The sequence below is a fragment of the Sceloporus undulatus genome, chromosome 5 (assembly GCF_019175285.1).
Source record: "Sceloporus undulatus isolate JIND9_A2432 ecotype Alabama chromosome 5, SceUnd_v1.1, whole genome shotgun sequence".
NCBI classification, from domain to species: domain Eukaryota; kingdom Metazoa; phylum Chordata; class Lepidosauria; order Squamata; family Phrynosomatidae; genus Sceloporus; species Sceloporus undulatus.
The window spans coordinates 21,313,243-21,331,116 of record NC_056526.1 but is presented as its reverse complement, the minus strand read 5'-3'; the positions used below and the strand labels follow the sequence as shown (position 1 = coordinate 21,331,116).

General features: G+C 39.1%; 1 protein-coding gene across 7 annotated transcripts in view; it reads left to right on the top strand.

Annotated features, from left to right (window-relative positions):
* The window catches only part of TMTC1 (transmembrane O-mannosyltransferase targeting cadherins 1), a 187,755-nt gene that overhangs the window by 98,057 nt on the left and 71,824 nt on the right, over nt 1-17,874 (top strand). For 6 of the 7 annotated variants that reach the window (XM_042467636.1, XM_042467635.1, XM_042467633.1 and 3 more), the window contains one exon: nt 5,504-5,625. The exons of the other annotated variant lie outside the window; for it this stretch is intronic. In XM_042467636.1, the coding sequence (XP_042323570.1) occupies nt 5,504-5,625 (122 nt within the window). The remainder of the gene's footprint in view (nt 1-5,503; nt 5,626-17,874) is intronic. 7 annotated transcript variants of the gene reach the window in all.

The following is a 17,874-nucleotide window of genomic DNA, read 5'->3' as shown; positions in this document are numbered from 1 at the left end:
GATGTGACATCCCTTCAAATGTTTAAGCAAGGGTTTCATATCACATCTTAACTTTTCTTCTCCAGGTTAAACATACTAAGCTCCCTAAATCTCTCCTAATAGGGCATGATTTCCAGACCCTTCACCATTTTGGTCACCCTCCTCTGGAAACGCTCCAGCTTGTCAACATCTTTTTTGAATTGTGGTGCCCAGAACTGGATACAGTGGTACCCCGGGATACGAATGCGCCGCCTTACGAAATTTCCGGGTTACGAAAAAAATCCATTTAAAAAAACTGTTCCGGGTTACGAAGGTTTTTTCGGGTTACGAAAAATTTTTTGGTGCTTTTCGGCGCTATTTCACACGAAATCGCGGCTTTTCCCCATTAGCGCCTATGGGTTTTTCGGCTTGCGAAGTATTTCGGGTTACGAAAGCGGCGGCGGAACGAATTAATTTCGTAACCTGGGGTACCTCTGTACTGTGGTCCAGGTGGAGCCTAGCCAAAGCAGAATAGAGTGCCACTATTACTTCCCTTGATCTAGACACTATACTTCTATTGATGCAGTCTAGAATTGCATTGGCCTTTTTAGCTGCTGCATCACACTGCTGCATCAACTTGTGGTCTACTAAGACTCCTAGATCCCTTTCACATGTAGTCTCATTAAGCCAGGTGTCCCCTATCCTCCTATATCTATGCATTTCATTTTTTATTTTATTTTTTTGCCTTAAGTGCAGTACCTTAAATTTCTCTGTGTTGAAATTCATTTTGTTATCTTTGGCCCAGCTTTCTAATCTATTAAGGTCATGTTCTGTGGGGTGTTAGCTATTCTTCGCAATTTGGTGACATCTGTAAATTTGATAAACATGCCCCCTATTCTTTCATCTAAGTCATAGATAAGTCTTGGTTTTGGGACACAGTATTCCAAGTGAGGCTTGATTAAAGCAGAATAGAGTGGCACTATTGATCTACACAGTACACAAATATTGGCGGTTTTTTAGCTGCTGCATCACACTGATGACTCATGTTTGACTTGTGAGCTACGAAGATTCCTAGATCCCTTTCGCATGTACTGTTGTTAAGCCAGATGTCAACATTCCTATTATCTGTGGGCTTCATTTTTTTCCCTGCCTGAGTGTAGTACCTTACATTTCTCCCTGTTGAAATTCATTTTCTTAGTTCTGGCCCAGCTCTTTAGTCTGTTAATGTCATTTTGGATTCTGATCCTTTCCTTTGGGGTATTAGTCTGGTGCTGCAAATTTGGAATATTTAATAATGTTTATCCTGATCTTCAGGTGCAAAGCCTCCCAAAACCCAGCTTTACCTCTCTGTATTGCAAGGCATGCTGAAGGAAGCTTACAAAAGATTTTTATAATATCACATTGAAGTCTAGTGAGGGAAGTAGAAATATCCTGGTGCCATTTGGGTACTTGTTCTCTTTGCACAGCATTTTTGTTCCTTGCCCTTGTTATTCTGGAGGGTAGTCCTTTGGTCATTGCTTATTAGGTAGCAGCATCCATTGAGAACCTACTCTGAATGAAAGAAGTGGGGTCATGCTGCTGGAAGTAAGACACTGGGCATTCTCTCTGTGTGTTTAACAAACAGACAGATTTCCCAATAGATTTCAGATTCTCACCCTCATTTCCCCCAAATAGGATCAGTATTGCCGAGAAGTATTCCTGATTTGAAAATATATTTCTACCCCTTTCAGACCTGTAGCTCTGTTTGGGGGATTTGTATAAACCCTTTTTAAAGTCTTAACTTTTACCAATTTTCTTCTCTCCATCCCCCTCCCCTTGGCAGAGGGAGTGGGTGTGAACACAGAGCTCATGCAGTGACTATGGAGAAGAAGAGAAAGCTGTAATTTTGAGCAGTGTCTGCTAACAACATTTTCATTTTGCATAAGGCATTATATAATACATTTATTGTTAATCATGCTGAACATTCAGACACAGAGAGAATATTGCGGTTATTGAATTGGGCTTTTTATTTTTTCAAGCTCTCTTAAAATCAGTACGTAAATTCGTAGGATTCTAAACATTTTAAAGGAAATTCTGCTTAAACAGTAGCTTTGTGTAATCATTAGTAACTGTTGTATTCTTTTTGCTAGTCCACACACTTTTGGCCAAACTTTGATGTTGTTTAGCCACATATGTCTCAGTTTTCCTGTATTATATGATGAATGGTATGGTAATCTGATACCTAATATATTGACTCTCTCTGTCTTGAATACACACTGAGAGCAATCACTTAATATCCAATTAAACTACAGCTCAACATGGACTTTTGTCAGAGGTAAGGAAATATGGTCCGCAGGTCAGATGTGGCCCCTGAACACTAAAAAGTTGGGGGCTAAAAGATTATTTGAAGCCCACATTTCCTTCTTAGATGTGTCATTGATCTCACTTTTTTTTCTCCTTGGCTGGAAAAAAAGTATAGATAATAGTGTTTTTTTTAAAAAAAATCCAGTCATTGTTGACAGCAGAATTTTAAGATTTTATGATGAATTAATTATTCATATGCAATGACAAAAAAATGCAATGACAAAGTGCATTTGGACTATTTTTATTCTCAACTTTTCCTCCTTACTTTTCTTGTTAGAGCATTTAAATGGCTGAAAAAATGCTAGTGTAGAGAAATAGTACTGGGATGTACTAGAATGGGGGTGGAGGATAGTAGTATGGAAAACAAATGAACCTGGATACTTTTATTCAGAGGTAAGGTACTTAGTTGAAAAAGATTGATGCATTTAGTCAATTGTTCATAAATTAACAAAAATATAATTCAGTTGCATTTATTTCAAAAGGGGGAAATGTTAATTACTAGGTGTGTATGAAATTACCATTTAAGTTAAATGCCCACACTGAAATCTTTGCAGAATAATGCTAAAAATACTGTCTACAATTTTACTCACATACACCCTAGTGTTCCAGCCACTATACCACACTCGCTCTTACAATTGAAAATCACACTGCCCTAGGCACCTCGGGGTCTTTCATCTCCCCCCCCCCTTACAAATCTCTTCTATTTGCTGTATGGGGGCATACCCTCCCTTTTGCCTCCCGTCAGTCATTTTAGTCCCAGGAGAATTAAAAAAAATCCAGCAACCAAGAAGTGAACATGAAGTGACTTCTACATCATTTCCTTATATAATAAAGGGGGAAAACAGAGAGGACAGAGAGGTGGCTTGAAGCCGCCCCTTCCGAAGACGGATTGGGGCTGTAGCAAACATGCCATGGGTCCAAACCACCCTGAACATAGCCAAAAATGGAGTGGATACAATCCGCTCCTTTTTTAGCCCCTGCCGTGGCCCCATGGCGGCTTTATGATGCTCTAGCAGCATGTGGCATATAAATGCTGTACCAATAGAGCGTTATGGAGCTGCCCACATGTGGGCAGTGGATGGCTTCAAGCCGGCTTTCCGGCATCATCGGGACATGTGGCATCTAAACACCATGCCCTGATGACACCTGGAAGCAGGCTTTTTTGGGCTGTCTGTTCCGGCCCAAAGTCCTCTTATGAGGGTACCCCCAAAATTGTCCACTACAAAGTGTTGGGTGGCATTTTGGGCCAAATCATTTTTGGTATATTTGAAAGAGGGGGGATATGGTTAGGGAATGGTGCACTCCAAAGTTTCCTGAATGCTAATGTAGCCCCTTGACCTCCAACAAATGTCCGCCTCTACTATAGAGATCCAGTTGATCAAAGCCTTCCTTTATTCCAGTGTCAAGTAAAACATGGTTGGATTGGGAGATGCTGTATTCCCCCTTCCTGTATTTTTACATGTTTAAATTTTGTTTTTAATTTAGTGCTACTTTTAATGTGATAGTTCATTTAATTACTTTTGATTTTGTTTTAATATTATGATTGATTGTAATTGTGCTTTGTTTTAATCTAAGTTGTGAGCCATCTTGGATCCCTTACTGAGAGACAAGTGGGCTAAAAATAAAATAAAATAAAACTAAACAAATAATATATTTAAAGCCTAGTAATCCATGGCCCTCAATTGCAAGAACTGAGCATGGCTGTTGATAAGTACATGTATTGTACTGTTTTTATGAATCTTGTAAGCCGCCCTGATCATTTTTTATGGAAGGGCGGGGTATAAATAAACATTATTATTATTATTATTATTATTATAACAAGGTGACTTTGGAGTTCTCATTCATAGGGCTGCCATAAGTCAAAGTCGACTTGTGGGCAATGAACAACAGCAACAACGATTCAGAATAACCAACCCTCCTCACAGGAATGATGGATAGAATGTGTTATTAATCTGTTAATAATATGTTATTGTTATTCAAGTTAATTGACACTGAATAACTATTAATTTCATGATTTAAGTCCACAAATTTGCATTATGGTAGATGTTTGGCCATCAAGCTATTCCTTCTGCTGTGGCTGCCATGGAACATATGGTAGAAAAATGCTCATGATGTGATGGCATCATTTCCACATTCCCCTTCATTAGCAGCTATTTGCAATGTTTATGGAACAGAGAGCCAGCATGATGTAGCAGTTGAGTTTTGGGACTGGTACTCTGGGAGACCAAGGGTTGTTCCCTGTTCTGCATGGAAACCTACTGGGTAAGCTTAGGCATGCTCTCATGGTTTTAGAGAAGGGCAATTGCAAACCTCTTCAGAATAAGTCTTGCCAAGGAAATCTTGGTTTACCATAAATTAGTGCTGACTTGAAGGCACACAACAACAGCAGCAGCAACAACTGGAATAGCGAGGGAAACATGGTAACATATAGCATCATGTAATGTTTAGTATGGCCTTAAGAAAGCTGTGAGCCAGAAATTTGTAGGCTTTAAATCTCATTTCTGCTATCAGTTCACTAAGTGGCTCGTCTCTCTCTTTGCCCAATGATCTGCAGTACTCGTTTCAGAGCTGAAGACTGCTGAAGCAATGCCTCAGTTCAGACATTATGCCAATGTGTGGCTTGTGTTAACTATAGTTGAGCTCACACCATGAAGCTATGGTTGAGAGAGAACTGTCTACTTTCATTTCCCATCTACTCAGTACTTAGCTTCATAATTGCACTCCAGAGGGTAGCAGTATCTTGTGACACAGCAATGGTCCTAACTGGTTCCCCAGTGGCTTTTGAATTCAGATATAACAACAAATTCCATTTAACATACATTATGGTATTCAAATTTGTTTAAAGGCTACTTTGATAACCCAACTGACAGCCCCTCTCATATCTTGGCATGTAGGCTGGTATAGATTCACTATTACTCTTCCTCTTCTTCCTGCTGTTTATTTGTACTCCACCCCCTTTCCAACAGTAGGGTTCAAGGCAACGATAACAATACAGCTATAGTGTGATTTTATGACTAAACTCAACTAGTGTGTAAAAACACATGACTGAAGTGCCTTAATAACAAAGAAATGAGAATTTAGAGATACCATGTACAGTACATAAATAAGTATGGATATTGTTACATTGACACCAGCTCTGTGATCTCTCCTGAGTTTGGCATTCCGTTTCACTCATATGTGTCTCATTATTGTTTTGTTGCAGAAACTGGAACACAGAGAAGTTCTAGTTGGCCTGTTGTTCCTGGTTTTCCCCTTCATACCAGCTAGCAACCTCTTCTTCAGGGTGGGATTTGTTGTGGCAGAGCGCGTCCTGTATATGCCTAGGTAATTTCCACATCTAATTATTTTGCAATGAAACTCTCCAGTCATTATTTTTTTTTTACAATTAAGTTTTTATCCCCTTAGATTCCCACAAGTGAATGTCCTCAAGTGTTTAGAACTGCTGCTTCTGGGGGGTGGGTGGGTGTACAACCTGCCAAATAACATCTGCTAGAGGGAGTACAGCCCTCCTTGCTGGAGTCCTTCATCTATCCTGGCTGGAATGAGCAATGATCAGGGATGATTGGAGCTGTAGACCAAATCATCTAGAAGGAATCCAGCTAGGGTAGTGCTAGAAGAAACAATTGTTTAACTGCAGTGATCGCATGTAATCCTATTTGTACATCATTTCTTTGCTAATATTAATGGCTTGCTGTTCAATGTTTGCTCAAATAAATCTCTCAAAGTGAAATTTGGAGAGCTCTACTCAAAGGCCTTAGTGAAATAGATTCTGTGTTGGCAGTAATTCTTAAACAGCTTGGTTGGCTTTTGACAGTGTGAAGATATCCAGCAACATAGTGATGCCAGTTCTTGTGCAATGAAACTTTGACATGAAGCTTAATAGTATTAGTAGTAAGTGTACAGCCTGTCTTAAGACAATGATCATATGATATGTAATATTTTGGATTTTCCCCTCTCAAAAGGACTCTTTACACTCTCCAGCACTTCAGGAGTGCACTTTGGATGCTCCTGAATATGCAGCTCATTAACGATAAAAATAATCACTGTTTGTAGTTATTAGTGAGGAACCAGCATAGCATAGTGTTTTGAATGTTGGACTGCAACTCTAGAGACCAAGATTTGATTCCCAGTTTGGCCATGAAAACCACTGGGTGACCTTGGGCAAGTCACATGCTCTCAGCCCTCAGGGGAAGGCAATGGCAAACCTCTTCTGAACAAATCTTGCCAAGAAAACCCCATGATAAGTTTGCCTTAGGGTCGTCGTAAGTCGGAAATGACTTGAAGGCACACAACAAAAAACATACCCAGGCACATTACAAACAATGCTGGGGTCCCTGTAGAATTGAGCCTATAAGTCGGAAACAATTTGAAAGCACACAGTACATATTCAGTTATTAGTGACTCCAGGTTAGAGTCCTAATGTGGCTACTGCATGATAATGTTAGTACTTTCTCAAGGCGTCAAAATAGTCCATGCTGCAGCGTGACATAATATTGAAACTTTAATCTTAAATGAACAATGCTCAGGGTGGCTAATTCTTGTGTTAGAGTTGAGAGGAATAGTTCTTGCTTGTTTTCCCAAGATTTCCCCAGAGAAAGAGAGGCATGCTGTGTTTTCAAAACTGATAATGACAAGGGAGGAATAAATATGACTGCTCAGAAAATGACTGAACCATGAAAAACGATCTCCTTCATTGTATTTCAACTGACACTCTTAAGGCATTCTCAATAATCTGTATCCACAGGAAAGCAAAGTTCCTTGCACTTTGGGTTTTAAGGTAAATTTTGGCAATAAAAGTTGAGCAGAAGGCACTCTTTTTTAATGCTGCTATGTATTCTTCTTAGCATCACTGTCACCTCTAACTTTCTTTACCAATACAGTGGCTTTTCCTTAAATTTCTTTCCACTTGTCAGATATTTAATTAGCATAAGATTAAAATGTTGAAGGGGAGTGGGTCACGATACTGTGCTTGTAGATATTGGAGCTTGGAAAAGTTATTTTTGCAATATTACTCCCAGAAATCTCAAAGCCAGCACAGCTAATTTTGGGAACCCTATGAGTTGCAGTGGAAAACATTCTATTTCAAAACTTTGCTTTTTCCACTTCTCATTAGCTCATTCATATCACATTGCTTTGGGGCATAAAAAGAAACCTCTCCTCTATCCTTTGTCATATTGGCTAGTGATTGGGAGGTGGTTGGTGTGTTTCCCAGCAGTGTGCATTTTGGGTTTTGGTGTGAGTCACATGCTCTTGTGGAATCATTTATAACCTATTAACAGTGTTCCTTCTTTTTCCTCATTGCTTTACTATGGCCGAGAATGTGTTGGTTGGTCAATGGGATGGCTAATAAATTGATATTTTCCCTCTCAGCATGAGATTAAATTATTTCGGTCTTGCAAATAATTCTTCAGCGGCTTTTAACAGGCATGTGCATGTGCTCTCGTGTGTGTGTGTGTGTGTACGTGTGCATACACCTTTCTTTTTAATTTCAGTATCTGCTAGAATTGTCTAGTTTCTGTTCCACTCTTCCAATCACTCTGTCAGGTTAGCACCTGTTTTTTAATCCTCCAGGTGCTGCAGCTTTAACTGCTTTACCTTGAAACCAATAAATAAAACAGATGCCTGCATTTCTGTACCTTGTGTTCTCTCAGTCCTATGCAGACCACTCAGTTATTTGGAAAGCAGACCAGTAAAATGTGGATGCTTTGGAATAGGGAAGGGAGCTATTAATAATGAAAATACAAAGCACCCTTTAAACCTCACATTCCTGTATTGGGTTTTGTAGATTAATTGGGCAATATTTTGAAATATTCAAATCTAAATAAAAAACTAGAGTAATCTATACTCTACTGCAGTAAGATTTTAAAGTGTTTGGCTCCAGTTAGATTAAGCCCATAATTTTTCTGCCCTGCTGTATTCTGCAACTAATTTACAACATAAACTGTTAAGTATATTAAGCAAAAATTGTGATAAAAAGTGTACAGGCAAAGAAATAAATTCTGATAGTACTCAATTCTTAATAAACATCCTTAGGATTACACTACACAGGTTATTAGAATTTAATTATTTATTGTTTGTAGTTAGAAGATGCCCATAAACTCACTAGGTACCATACAGTTAAAAATAGAACACTTATACAGTACAGCAGAAAGAAGGATCTAAAGAGCTCAAACAGTCTCATGCCCATCCTTTTATAGAATCATACAGCTGGAGGAGACCTCAAGGGCCATCCAGTCCAACCCTATTCTACCATGAAGGAACTCACAATCAAATGTCCATCCAGCCGCTGTTTAAAAACCTCCAAAGAAGGAGACTCCATCACTTTCCGAGGCAATGTATTTCACTAACAGCTGTTACTGTCAGGAGGTTCTTCCTAATGATGAGGTGGAATTTTTTTCCTGTAGTTTGAATCCATTGCTCCAGGTCATATTCTCTGAAGCTGCATCTCTTCAAATATTTAAACAGGGCTGCTAAATCTTTACATAAATCATGCTTGTAGTGGGTCTTGGTGGATTAAGGGATGAATGTCCAGAGCTGCAGCTCAGATCCGCAGTCACTCCTGTTCTAGCAATGCGAATTAAGGTTAAAACATGATGTTTTACCAAACCTGGTTGCCTTTCCGCTGCCCTTCTGAAGTGAGGGAGAAGCGGAGTCAGTTCGATTCTAAGCAAGTCACGTGATGTGGATTCAAGCAAAGCGGAGTGAGTGCACATTATATTATCACACCAGAGCATATTTTGAGGGTTCAACGATTCGAATCGGCCCCCTTGCACATGCTCAGTGGGGCTCTGGATGCTACCCTCCTTCCCTGCCCCCTCCTTAGCTGTCATCTTTCCACAGCCGGAGGAGCGATGTAGGGAAATCAGGCTGCGGAAGGAGGCTCTCTCTCTGTTTAATTTTTTTATTTTTGGCAGTCTATGTGCATGACTTTTGCTTCAGGTAGTAGATATATATTTTGATAGAGCATGACTAGCTGCTTGTTCACTTTCCCTTTCATTTCCTCGCTTCCAGCAAAGGAAATGCTGCAAAGGGCACTTTGCAATAAACTTTTTTTCTATTGCGAATAAATGCTACTTGAATGCGAATGTTACAAGGTTTTTCTTTCCAATTTGGCAAATTGGCAAATTGATACAGCTTTTGTTACTGTCTCTAAGGAATTCAGGGGTAGCCTAGGGAAAGCAAAAAAGAATGCATGGCATCACATCCTTTTCTGGCATTCCGTGGTGAGGAATTAATTATTATTATTAAAACCACTGGAAAGCTCGGTCTGATATACTCCGTACAGAAGTAATTTTCGTTATTTCCTGGTTAATGGTCATGTTGTCTTTTTGGGTTGCTTGGCTGGCTTAGGAGTTGAAGATGCCATACTGCAAAGATCCATTTTAGACTTCCTTGCCAGTTCCAGTAGATTGTGGGTATTTTTTTTAACAAACAAACAAGTCAATAAAGTTGAAGTCAGATAAAGGGGTCCAAAGCAGACTGGGGTTTGCAGGGAGACAAGGTTGAAAGATATCCAGCTGACATGATTGAATCGAAGGTGGTAGTTAGGATGCAGAGTTAGCAGGCAAATAAGAAGATGGGCAACAAGAGTCGGTTAGGAGTTATTGTCATGTACTTCTAAGTTGTTTCTGTCTTGTGGTGACCCTATCAATTTAATTTGACAAGATTTGCATGGGGGGATGCCATTGCCTTCCTCTGAGGCTGAGAGTGTGTGAGTTGCCCAATATTAGTCAGTCCGTTTCCATGCAAGGATACAAACTGTGTTCCCATAGAGTTTTAACTGATCATTCAAGCTGCTACACAGTGCTTGTTAGGAATTACTCCTGGTGGTATCTCATTTATACTAAGATTGTGCAGAGGTCAGGGTTTTATGGAGCATGGTGGATCTATATTGGCCTGTGGGATAACCTTGCACTGTCCAAAATGGCTGGAAATGGGACAACTCTTCCAATTTGACCATTAAAGTTTGATTTTAGCTATTATAATACAGTGGCTCCCAGACTTTGGTCCTAGGTGTTTTGGTCTTCAACCTCTAGAAGCCCTAGCCAGTTTGGCCAATAGTAACGAATTCTGGGAACTGAAGTACAAAATATCTGAAGGACCAAAGTTTCGGAACCACTGTGCTGATGATTTGAGCTAGATTTGGCAAATGGGTTGACCAATGAAATTAAAAAAAAAATACAACCAGAGTGGTGCCACAGTTTAGACTTGAGCTGCATCTACACTGTAGAATTAACGCAGTTTCACACCGTTCTAACTGCCATAGCTCAATACTATGAAATTCTAGGATTTGTAGTTTTGTGAGGTATTTAGCCTTTTCAGTTGGAGCACTCTGGTGCCACAGCAAACTGCAAATCCCAGGATTCCATATGATGAAGCCATGGCAGTTAAAGTGACATCAATCTGCCTTAATTCTGCAGTGTGTCAGCAGCCCAGGAGTGAAGAACATGGGGCTTTCCAGATACTGATGGACTCTCATCAGCTCTGGCTAACACAGCAAATGATGAAGGATGCTGGGAGTTTAGACCCAAAGCACATGGTAGACCAAAGGCTGGAATCGGTAGTGTTGATGGAATCTTTATTTGAGAGTACAGTATTTTCTCTTAATTGTTAATCTTTCTCTTAAAGCTTTACCCTTCTTAGGCTTTGCACTGTCTTCTCCAGTATGGTCAGAATTTTTAGATGAATATGGTGCTCTTTGTTAAAGAGAAGGCATTATGATTATATAATGTATCCTGGGAGCCTACACTTGTTTTCAGAAATAGAAATATATTTAAGTTCTGTTTTTACAGGTTATTTTGCCCTGTTTCTCATGGTATATGAGGTAAAGGGATCTCCAACTACTGTTTAGTAATGTAGATTTTTTTTTTTAGAGTTTTGCTATCTTCTGCTTTTTTCAAGGCAATTGGGTTCTAACAAAGTTCATATATGTGTGTATTAATCTTTAAAAGCGCACATTTGTATTCACCCTTTCCCCTTGAAAACATAAAATTGCTTACAGCATAATGCCAAAGGATGATCTTAAGCCTTTTTTAAATTGTAGGTTCAGAATAAAATTTAAAGATGGAAAATTGCTTCTGTAGTCATCTTTCTTCAGCTCTTTTAATAGTATGTTGTTTGGGAGCAATTAAAATTCATAGTGTGATGAGGCTGTGATAATGGAGTTGCAATTTTCATGAGGTTGTGACCTTTTAAAATCATGAAAAAGAACTCTCTTTTTTTCTTCAGCCAAGTGCTCATTTGACGAGAAGGTATTATAATTCACTTGCTTCACAGGTATACTTTCCCTATTTTGCTTCTTATTATGAATTCTTGTTTGGTGTGCTATTTGCCCTCTCTCATTTCTTCCCATATTACAGTATTTTATTCACTATTTCAGTCAGCCCCAAAGATGTGAACTGTATAGCTTGGGCAAATCTATGGCTTATGCCAATGCTTCTTTAGCTATCTGATGGGGTGCGGAGGACCAGCATGTTTTCCCTCAATGTACCAGGGCACCATATTTGTGTCCATTGGGAACAATTGTTTCATTCTTTCCTAAAAATATGCCACAGACTGGCAAGTTCAAGGACAAGCAATGGTCTGTAGACCACCACTTTGAGTAGCATTGGCTGAGACTCTAAACAGGATAAAACCTTTGTCCTGAGAAAATATTGTATCCTACCACTGCGTTCAGAGTCAGTTGTGGTGCTTATCACATGCACACAATGGCTGAGACCCTACACTGGCCAGCGTAACATAAGAGTTTTGCAGGCAAAACTCTGCTACAGCTCCCTATTCACCATACTCAAGACTCCAGGTTTTGCTGTGATAGCCCATTGAATGGGCATTCTGTGGTGGATTGAGAAGCATCTGACTATGTCGCTGTAAATCCCATTTTGGGAGAAAGGCGGGATATAATTCCTTTAAATAAATAATGAATAAATAAAAATGTCCCCTTACTGGATGCCAACAGATGACATTTTTCTGCCAAAATCTGCTGGGGTGTCAGTGGGTGATTTCATTGGTATGCATCTGGTTATGGGACACTTTTCTGGTTCCTTGCAGTCTCTACCAGTACTGGAATGGCTGTTCAGGGGTCTGTAGAAGCAAAACTGTGTATCCTGAGGGGACTTTGGTCATGGTAGAAAGCAGAAGATAGTATCAGCCTCTGCAATGCTTAAAAAAAAGAGAGAGACATGTATTCATAAGGTGGATCTAAGCTTTTGTGTGTCACTAAGAGGATGCTGGCCAATATATACTTCTGCCGATAATTTATTGAATTTATTCAATAGTAATAAATAATACAAGCAGGATAACTGCTTCTAGCAAAAAAAAAAAATAAAAAAGACTTGTAACTGAACCAGAAGTAGGAAATTGTGTTATCCTTGAAATTAAATGTAATTTGTGTTTGGAAATGACCTGAATTTTATCCTGAGTAAGCATGTTGAACTAGGACTTAGAGTGTTGAACTAGGAGTGTAGAGATCTGGATTCAAGTGCCCATTTGGCTGTGAAGTTCAGTGTATGAGCTTGAGCCAAACACAGTCATTTCAGCTTACCCTACCTCTCTGGGTTCTTGTGAGGCTGAAAACGGGACAAAGACCATGTCTGTCTCCTTGATTTCCTGGAGGAAAGTTGATATATTAATGTAACAAATGACTATGGCTATCATTGATTCATTCACCCCACAAGTGGTTTTTGTAGATTTCATCTTCATTTGGGCCTGAGAAAATGGGAATCAATTATTTGCTCTTTCATAAATGTATTGGATGTCTTTTACCAAGGCATTGAACTCAGTGTTTTCTGACCATAAATAGGGAAAACTTGTGACTTGTCACAAAAGGTGATATTTGTGTGATGGAAACTATTATTAAACAGAAGCTGTAATTAACTTGCAAGGGCACACTCTAGCTAGCCTTCATTATGCTTTTTCAAAGTCCAATAGTTTCCTTTGAGAGAGAGTTAAGCGAAAAATCAATCAGACTTAAAACTGTTTAACTTTGGCTTGATAACATGCGGGATAATTGTAAACAGTCCCATTTGCACACAGTTCTTGTTTTTACCTTGAATGATTTTTATAACAGTGATTTCCAGATAGTTGACTGTGGGTCCAAGCTCCAGATCACTATTATACATACCTTTATGCTTGCACAATACCTTTGGTTCAACAAAACAGTATGTGTAATAGTGATCAGGAACTTGGAAAAGTTACTGTACTTTGTGGACCACAGCTTCCAGCATCTCCTAGAAAGCATGGCCATTAACTTTGTTAATTGAAGGTTTCTGGGAGTTGTGATCTATGAAAACTCTCCAAAAGGTTAATCAGATGGTTAATTAATATATCAAGCAATTAATATATCAAGCAATGGGGAAAACTGACTTCATTCTAAGTTTCTTCATTCAGTCCCAGTGCTGTCTACTTTGACTGGCAGTGTCTCTCCAGGATCTCAGGTGGAGATTTCTCTCATTATCTGTTAACTGCTCCTTCCATCTGGAGATGTCAGGGATTGAAACCTAGGGCCTTTTGCATGCATAACATGTGCTCTACCTTTGCACTATGGCCATCCCCTGTAATGCTGTCTGTGCTGCATCAGCAGCCTTGAGGTAGTGAATTTTCATGATTTATTTTTGCACAGCATGAAAGCTTCTTGCTTTTGTCACTCCTGAATCTATTTCCAGTCTATTTAATTAGATGACCCTGAATTATAATATCATGAAGAGGGGGAAATGAATGTTTTCTATATAATTTTTGTAGTGCTTGTAATTATGCCCCCTCCACCTTCAATACATATTTATTGGCTAAAAAAACTAAGAAGTCCTAAACTAGAGATGGAAAATATGAACCATCCTAGGTGTTGCTGGAACACAGTTGGTATGATCCCATATCATTAGCTATAGTAGCTAGATCTGATGGGACTTGCAGTCTTTTAATGTTTGAAAGATCATGTGAGCCTTACTCTGTGTCCTAACCATTGTAGCCTTTCTTTCTAGGGAAAGTGCTCCAACACTTGAATTACTTGGGGAATTTGTTATGCTGCCATCTTGTTTCTGATCCTGATGTGCTTCTGTGTCATGGCTGGCTCATGGATCTCTTCCAGCGGGTCTTCCCAAATTGATCCCCTAATCTCACTCTCCACTTGCTTAAATTGTTCTCTTCAGACTGATTTGTTCTTGACTGATTTTATTGCCCATTGTTTGGGAATTGCTTTTAACATTAATTTGGGGGGGGGGAGTGGGAATCTGGAGTCTAGTGTAATTTTATCTACCGTTTCTGTGCCTTTGATTTTATTGTTTTCTCTTTTTTATATGGTGTTACCCGCCTTGATCCAACACAGGGAGAGGCAGGTAATAATAATAATAATAATAATAATAATAATTATTATTATTATTATGGTAGGCAGATAAAGATTGAATATCCCTTATCTGGAATTCTGAAATCCGAAACACTCCAAAATTGTCCACATAGGTGGCAAAGACAATGATGCCTTTGCTTTCTGATGGTTCACTATAGACAAACTGTTCTATGCACACAGTTATTAAAAATATTATATATAAAATTATTTTAAGTCTATGTATTTAAAGTTCATACAAAACATGAATGAATTTAATGTTTAGATTTGGGTCCCATCTCCAAGATAGCATATTATGTATATGCAAACATTCCAAGTATATGCAAATATTCCAAAATCTGACAAAATCTGAAATCCAAAACACTTCTGGTCCAAAGTATAAAGAAAACTCAAACCTTATCCCAAAAGATCTGAAAATGGTTAGTTGTACTTTTATTTTTTACTGTTGCATTTCTCTTGCCAGAGCTGGAGAAATGTGCCTGTCTCATGCCAATATAGTTTGCTTGTCTGTGTACCATGACTTGAAGGATGGGGAGGGACCCATTTGCTCATTGTCTCAGATATCAAAATGTGTTGGGTCAGCCCTGTCTCATCCAAACAAACTGACTAGTTTGACCAAATGGTTTCCAAACATCTGGTACTGAGGCAGCAGAAAGGAAAATGTGCTGATCCTGCTGCATGTTCTTATTGTGTCAAACCGGAAATGTAAAGTGCTCCGGATTGTGTGAGGATATGCCTTGTGTGTTAAACAAAGTTGTTACCAGACTTAAGTTCTTGTGAAAGGCTTGCTTGTTCTGCTTTCTTAAAAGCTGAGTTCACACATGCATTGTATTGTTCTTTACCCCTTCTTCCTCTTCCCTGTGTGATTCCTCCTGTACCACTGATAAGCAACTGAATGAAAGCTCTTGCATGATATTTTTATTTATTTATTTATTTTATTTATGGTATTTGTACCTCGCCCTTCAGCTCTAATGGCTATCAGAGCAGCTTACAATTAATATTTTTAATTAGACGGTTCCCTGTCCTCAGGCTTACAATCTAAAAGACACGATACAAAAGGAGAAGGGAATGGTGCTGGGGAAGGAGATCAGGTCCAGTGGTTATTCTCTCCTCTGAGGCCTGGACCAAGGCAGATGGACTGGAGGGAGGAACGAGAGCATCTGACCCCATGATTGTTGATTTTAGGCTTTTAATTCTGGTTTTTAACTTGTGTGGTAATAATATTGTAATGCTGTAATTGTATTTTTAAACTCTGCTGTGATCCTGCCTCGATCCAATTGGGAGAGGCGGGAAAATATAATAATAATAATAATAATAATAATAATAATAATAATAATAATAATCATCTCTCTTGCAGACCAGAGGATGACAGTTATGGAGGGAGTTATTCATTTTGGGAGTCTTGCAATCATTGCAGTCAGCTAGCCCCTGAAAAAAAAAAGTGAGATCTGTATATAGTCAGGAGGCTGCCCAGGAGCAAACAAGTGTTTTAGACGGCCTTTTGTTTTCAGTCGGCCTTCCTCATTTGCAGCTTTGATTTTTGTGGATTTGATGAATATATTCTAGGAATCTCTAGGTTCTGCAGTGTGGTGCACGCACACCAGAAGTTGCACTGGAAGACCTAGAGATTCCTTGAAAACGATTCTCTCAGGTAAAAAAAAATTGCATTTAATTTTTTTTAAAAAAATTGCATTTCCCCCACTTTCACAGGGGTCCTTAGCCCCTAAGCAAATGTGGAGGGCTCACAGTACTGGTAGTCTGTTTAGAGCTTGTGTGAGTTCTTGTCTGAGGACTGTAGATTCCAAACACCTCTCTTTCCCATAAAAGCTCTTGTCTTGCACTAAAACATTCAGAGGCCTCTAACCAGCATTAGCCAGGCTGGTTGGAGGATTCTGGGAGCTGTAGACCAAGAAAGGAGGTTTCACAAGCTCTGAGTCTATTATGTTATAGTGAACTCATACTCTGATGATTTTCATCCATCCATGGAGGAGGGAAGTAACAGCATGCCTGGCGGCATCTCCATGTTTAAGGAACATGGGGGGAAATTAGAGGAAAGACAACCCTTAGGGGGGAAATTTAGAAAGTGTTTTTAGTGCTTTCAGATCTGTGCAGTATTTTATTTTTGCTGCTAGTTTTACTTTGAATTTTATTACATTCTTCAAACCTCTTTATCCCATGTTGGTGGTTTTATCATGGCTTTATTATGCCCCGTTTTATTATCATTCTTTTTTATTGCTGTTTTTTTATGTCATGTTTTTAATTTTTCTGTATACCATCCGCAGAATGTCACTTATGAGATGGCTTCAAAGTGTAAGAAAATAAAAACACTAATTTTAAAATCCCAGGACTGTCTAATGAGATCTAAGGATGCTCAGTGTCCAAAGAATGCTGATCTCATCTGGTGGTGGTGTATTCCACACTTTACCTATGCTCTGTGCACTTTTTATCTGTCTTGACTCCCACCATTCTGTTTCCATTCTGTAAATGACCCTGGGTTTTAAGATTAAGGGAGATTAATCATTTAATACATCTCTATCACATTTCCCATTACTTGCCTTTTTCCAAAGGTAATCAACCTCAGTCACTGAAGTCAGCCCTTATTAGTTCTCCAGTCCCTCACCTGTTTTGGTTGCCTTTTTCTGCATTCCTGTGATACCCTTTTTCAGTGCAGAGACTAGAACTGCATATAGTACTGCAGATTTGGTCATATTGCAGATTTGTAGAAGGGCAGTATGATACCAAGAATTTTATTCCAAATTCCTTTCTTAATTAGTCACAACTTGGAATTTGCCTTTTTTTACAGCAGTCACACACATGGTTGACATTTTTATAAAAACATGAGCCACGATCCCCAGATCCCATGGTCACTTGCTGTCCGCTCACATCCCACTGTTGTATACGTGAAGTTGGGATTACGGTGGCCCCTTGGTATCCACTAGGGTTTGATTCTAGGATCCTCGGTGGGTGCCAAGATCCGTGGATGCTCAAGTCCCATTAAACACAAAGGCCTAGTAAAATGGAGTCTCCCTTCTATAAAATGGCAAAATCAAAGCTTGCTTTTTGGTGTGTGTGTGTGTGTGTGTGTGTGTGTATGGAATATTTTCAAGCCATGCATGGATGGTTGAATCTGTGGATAAAGAATTCCATGGATATAGAGGGCCAAATATATTATTATCATCATCATCATCATCATCATCATCATCATCATCATCATCATCATCATCATCATCATCATCATCATC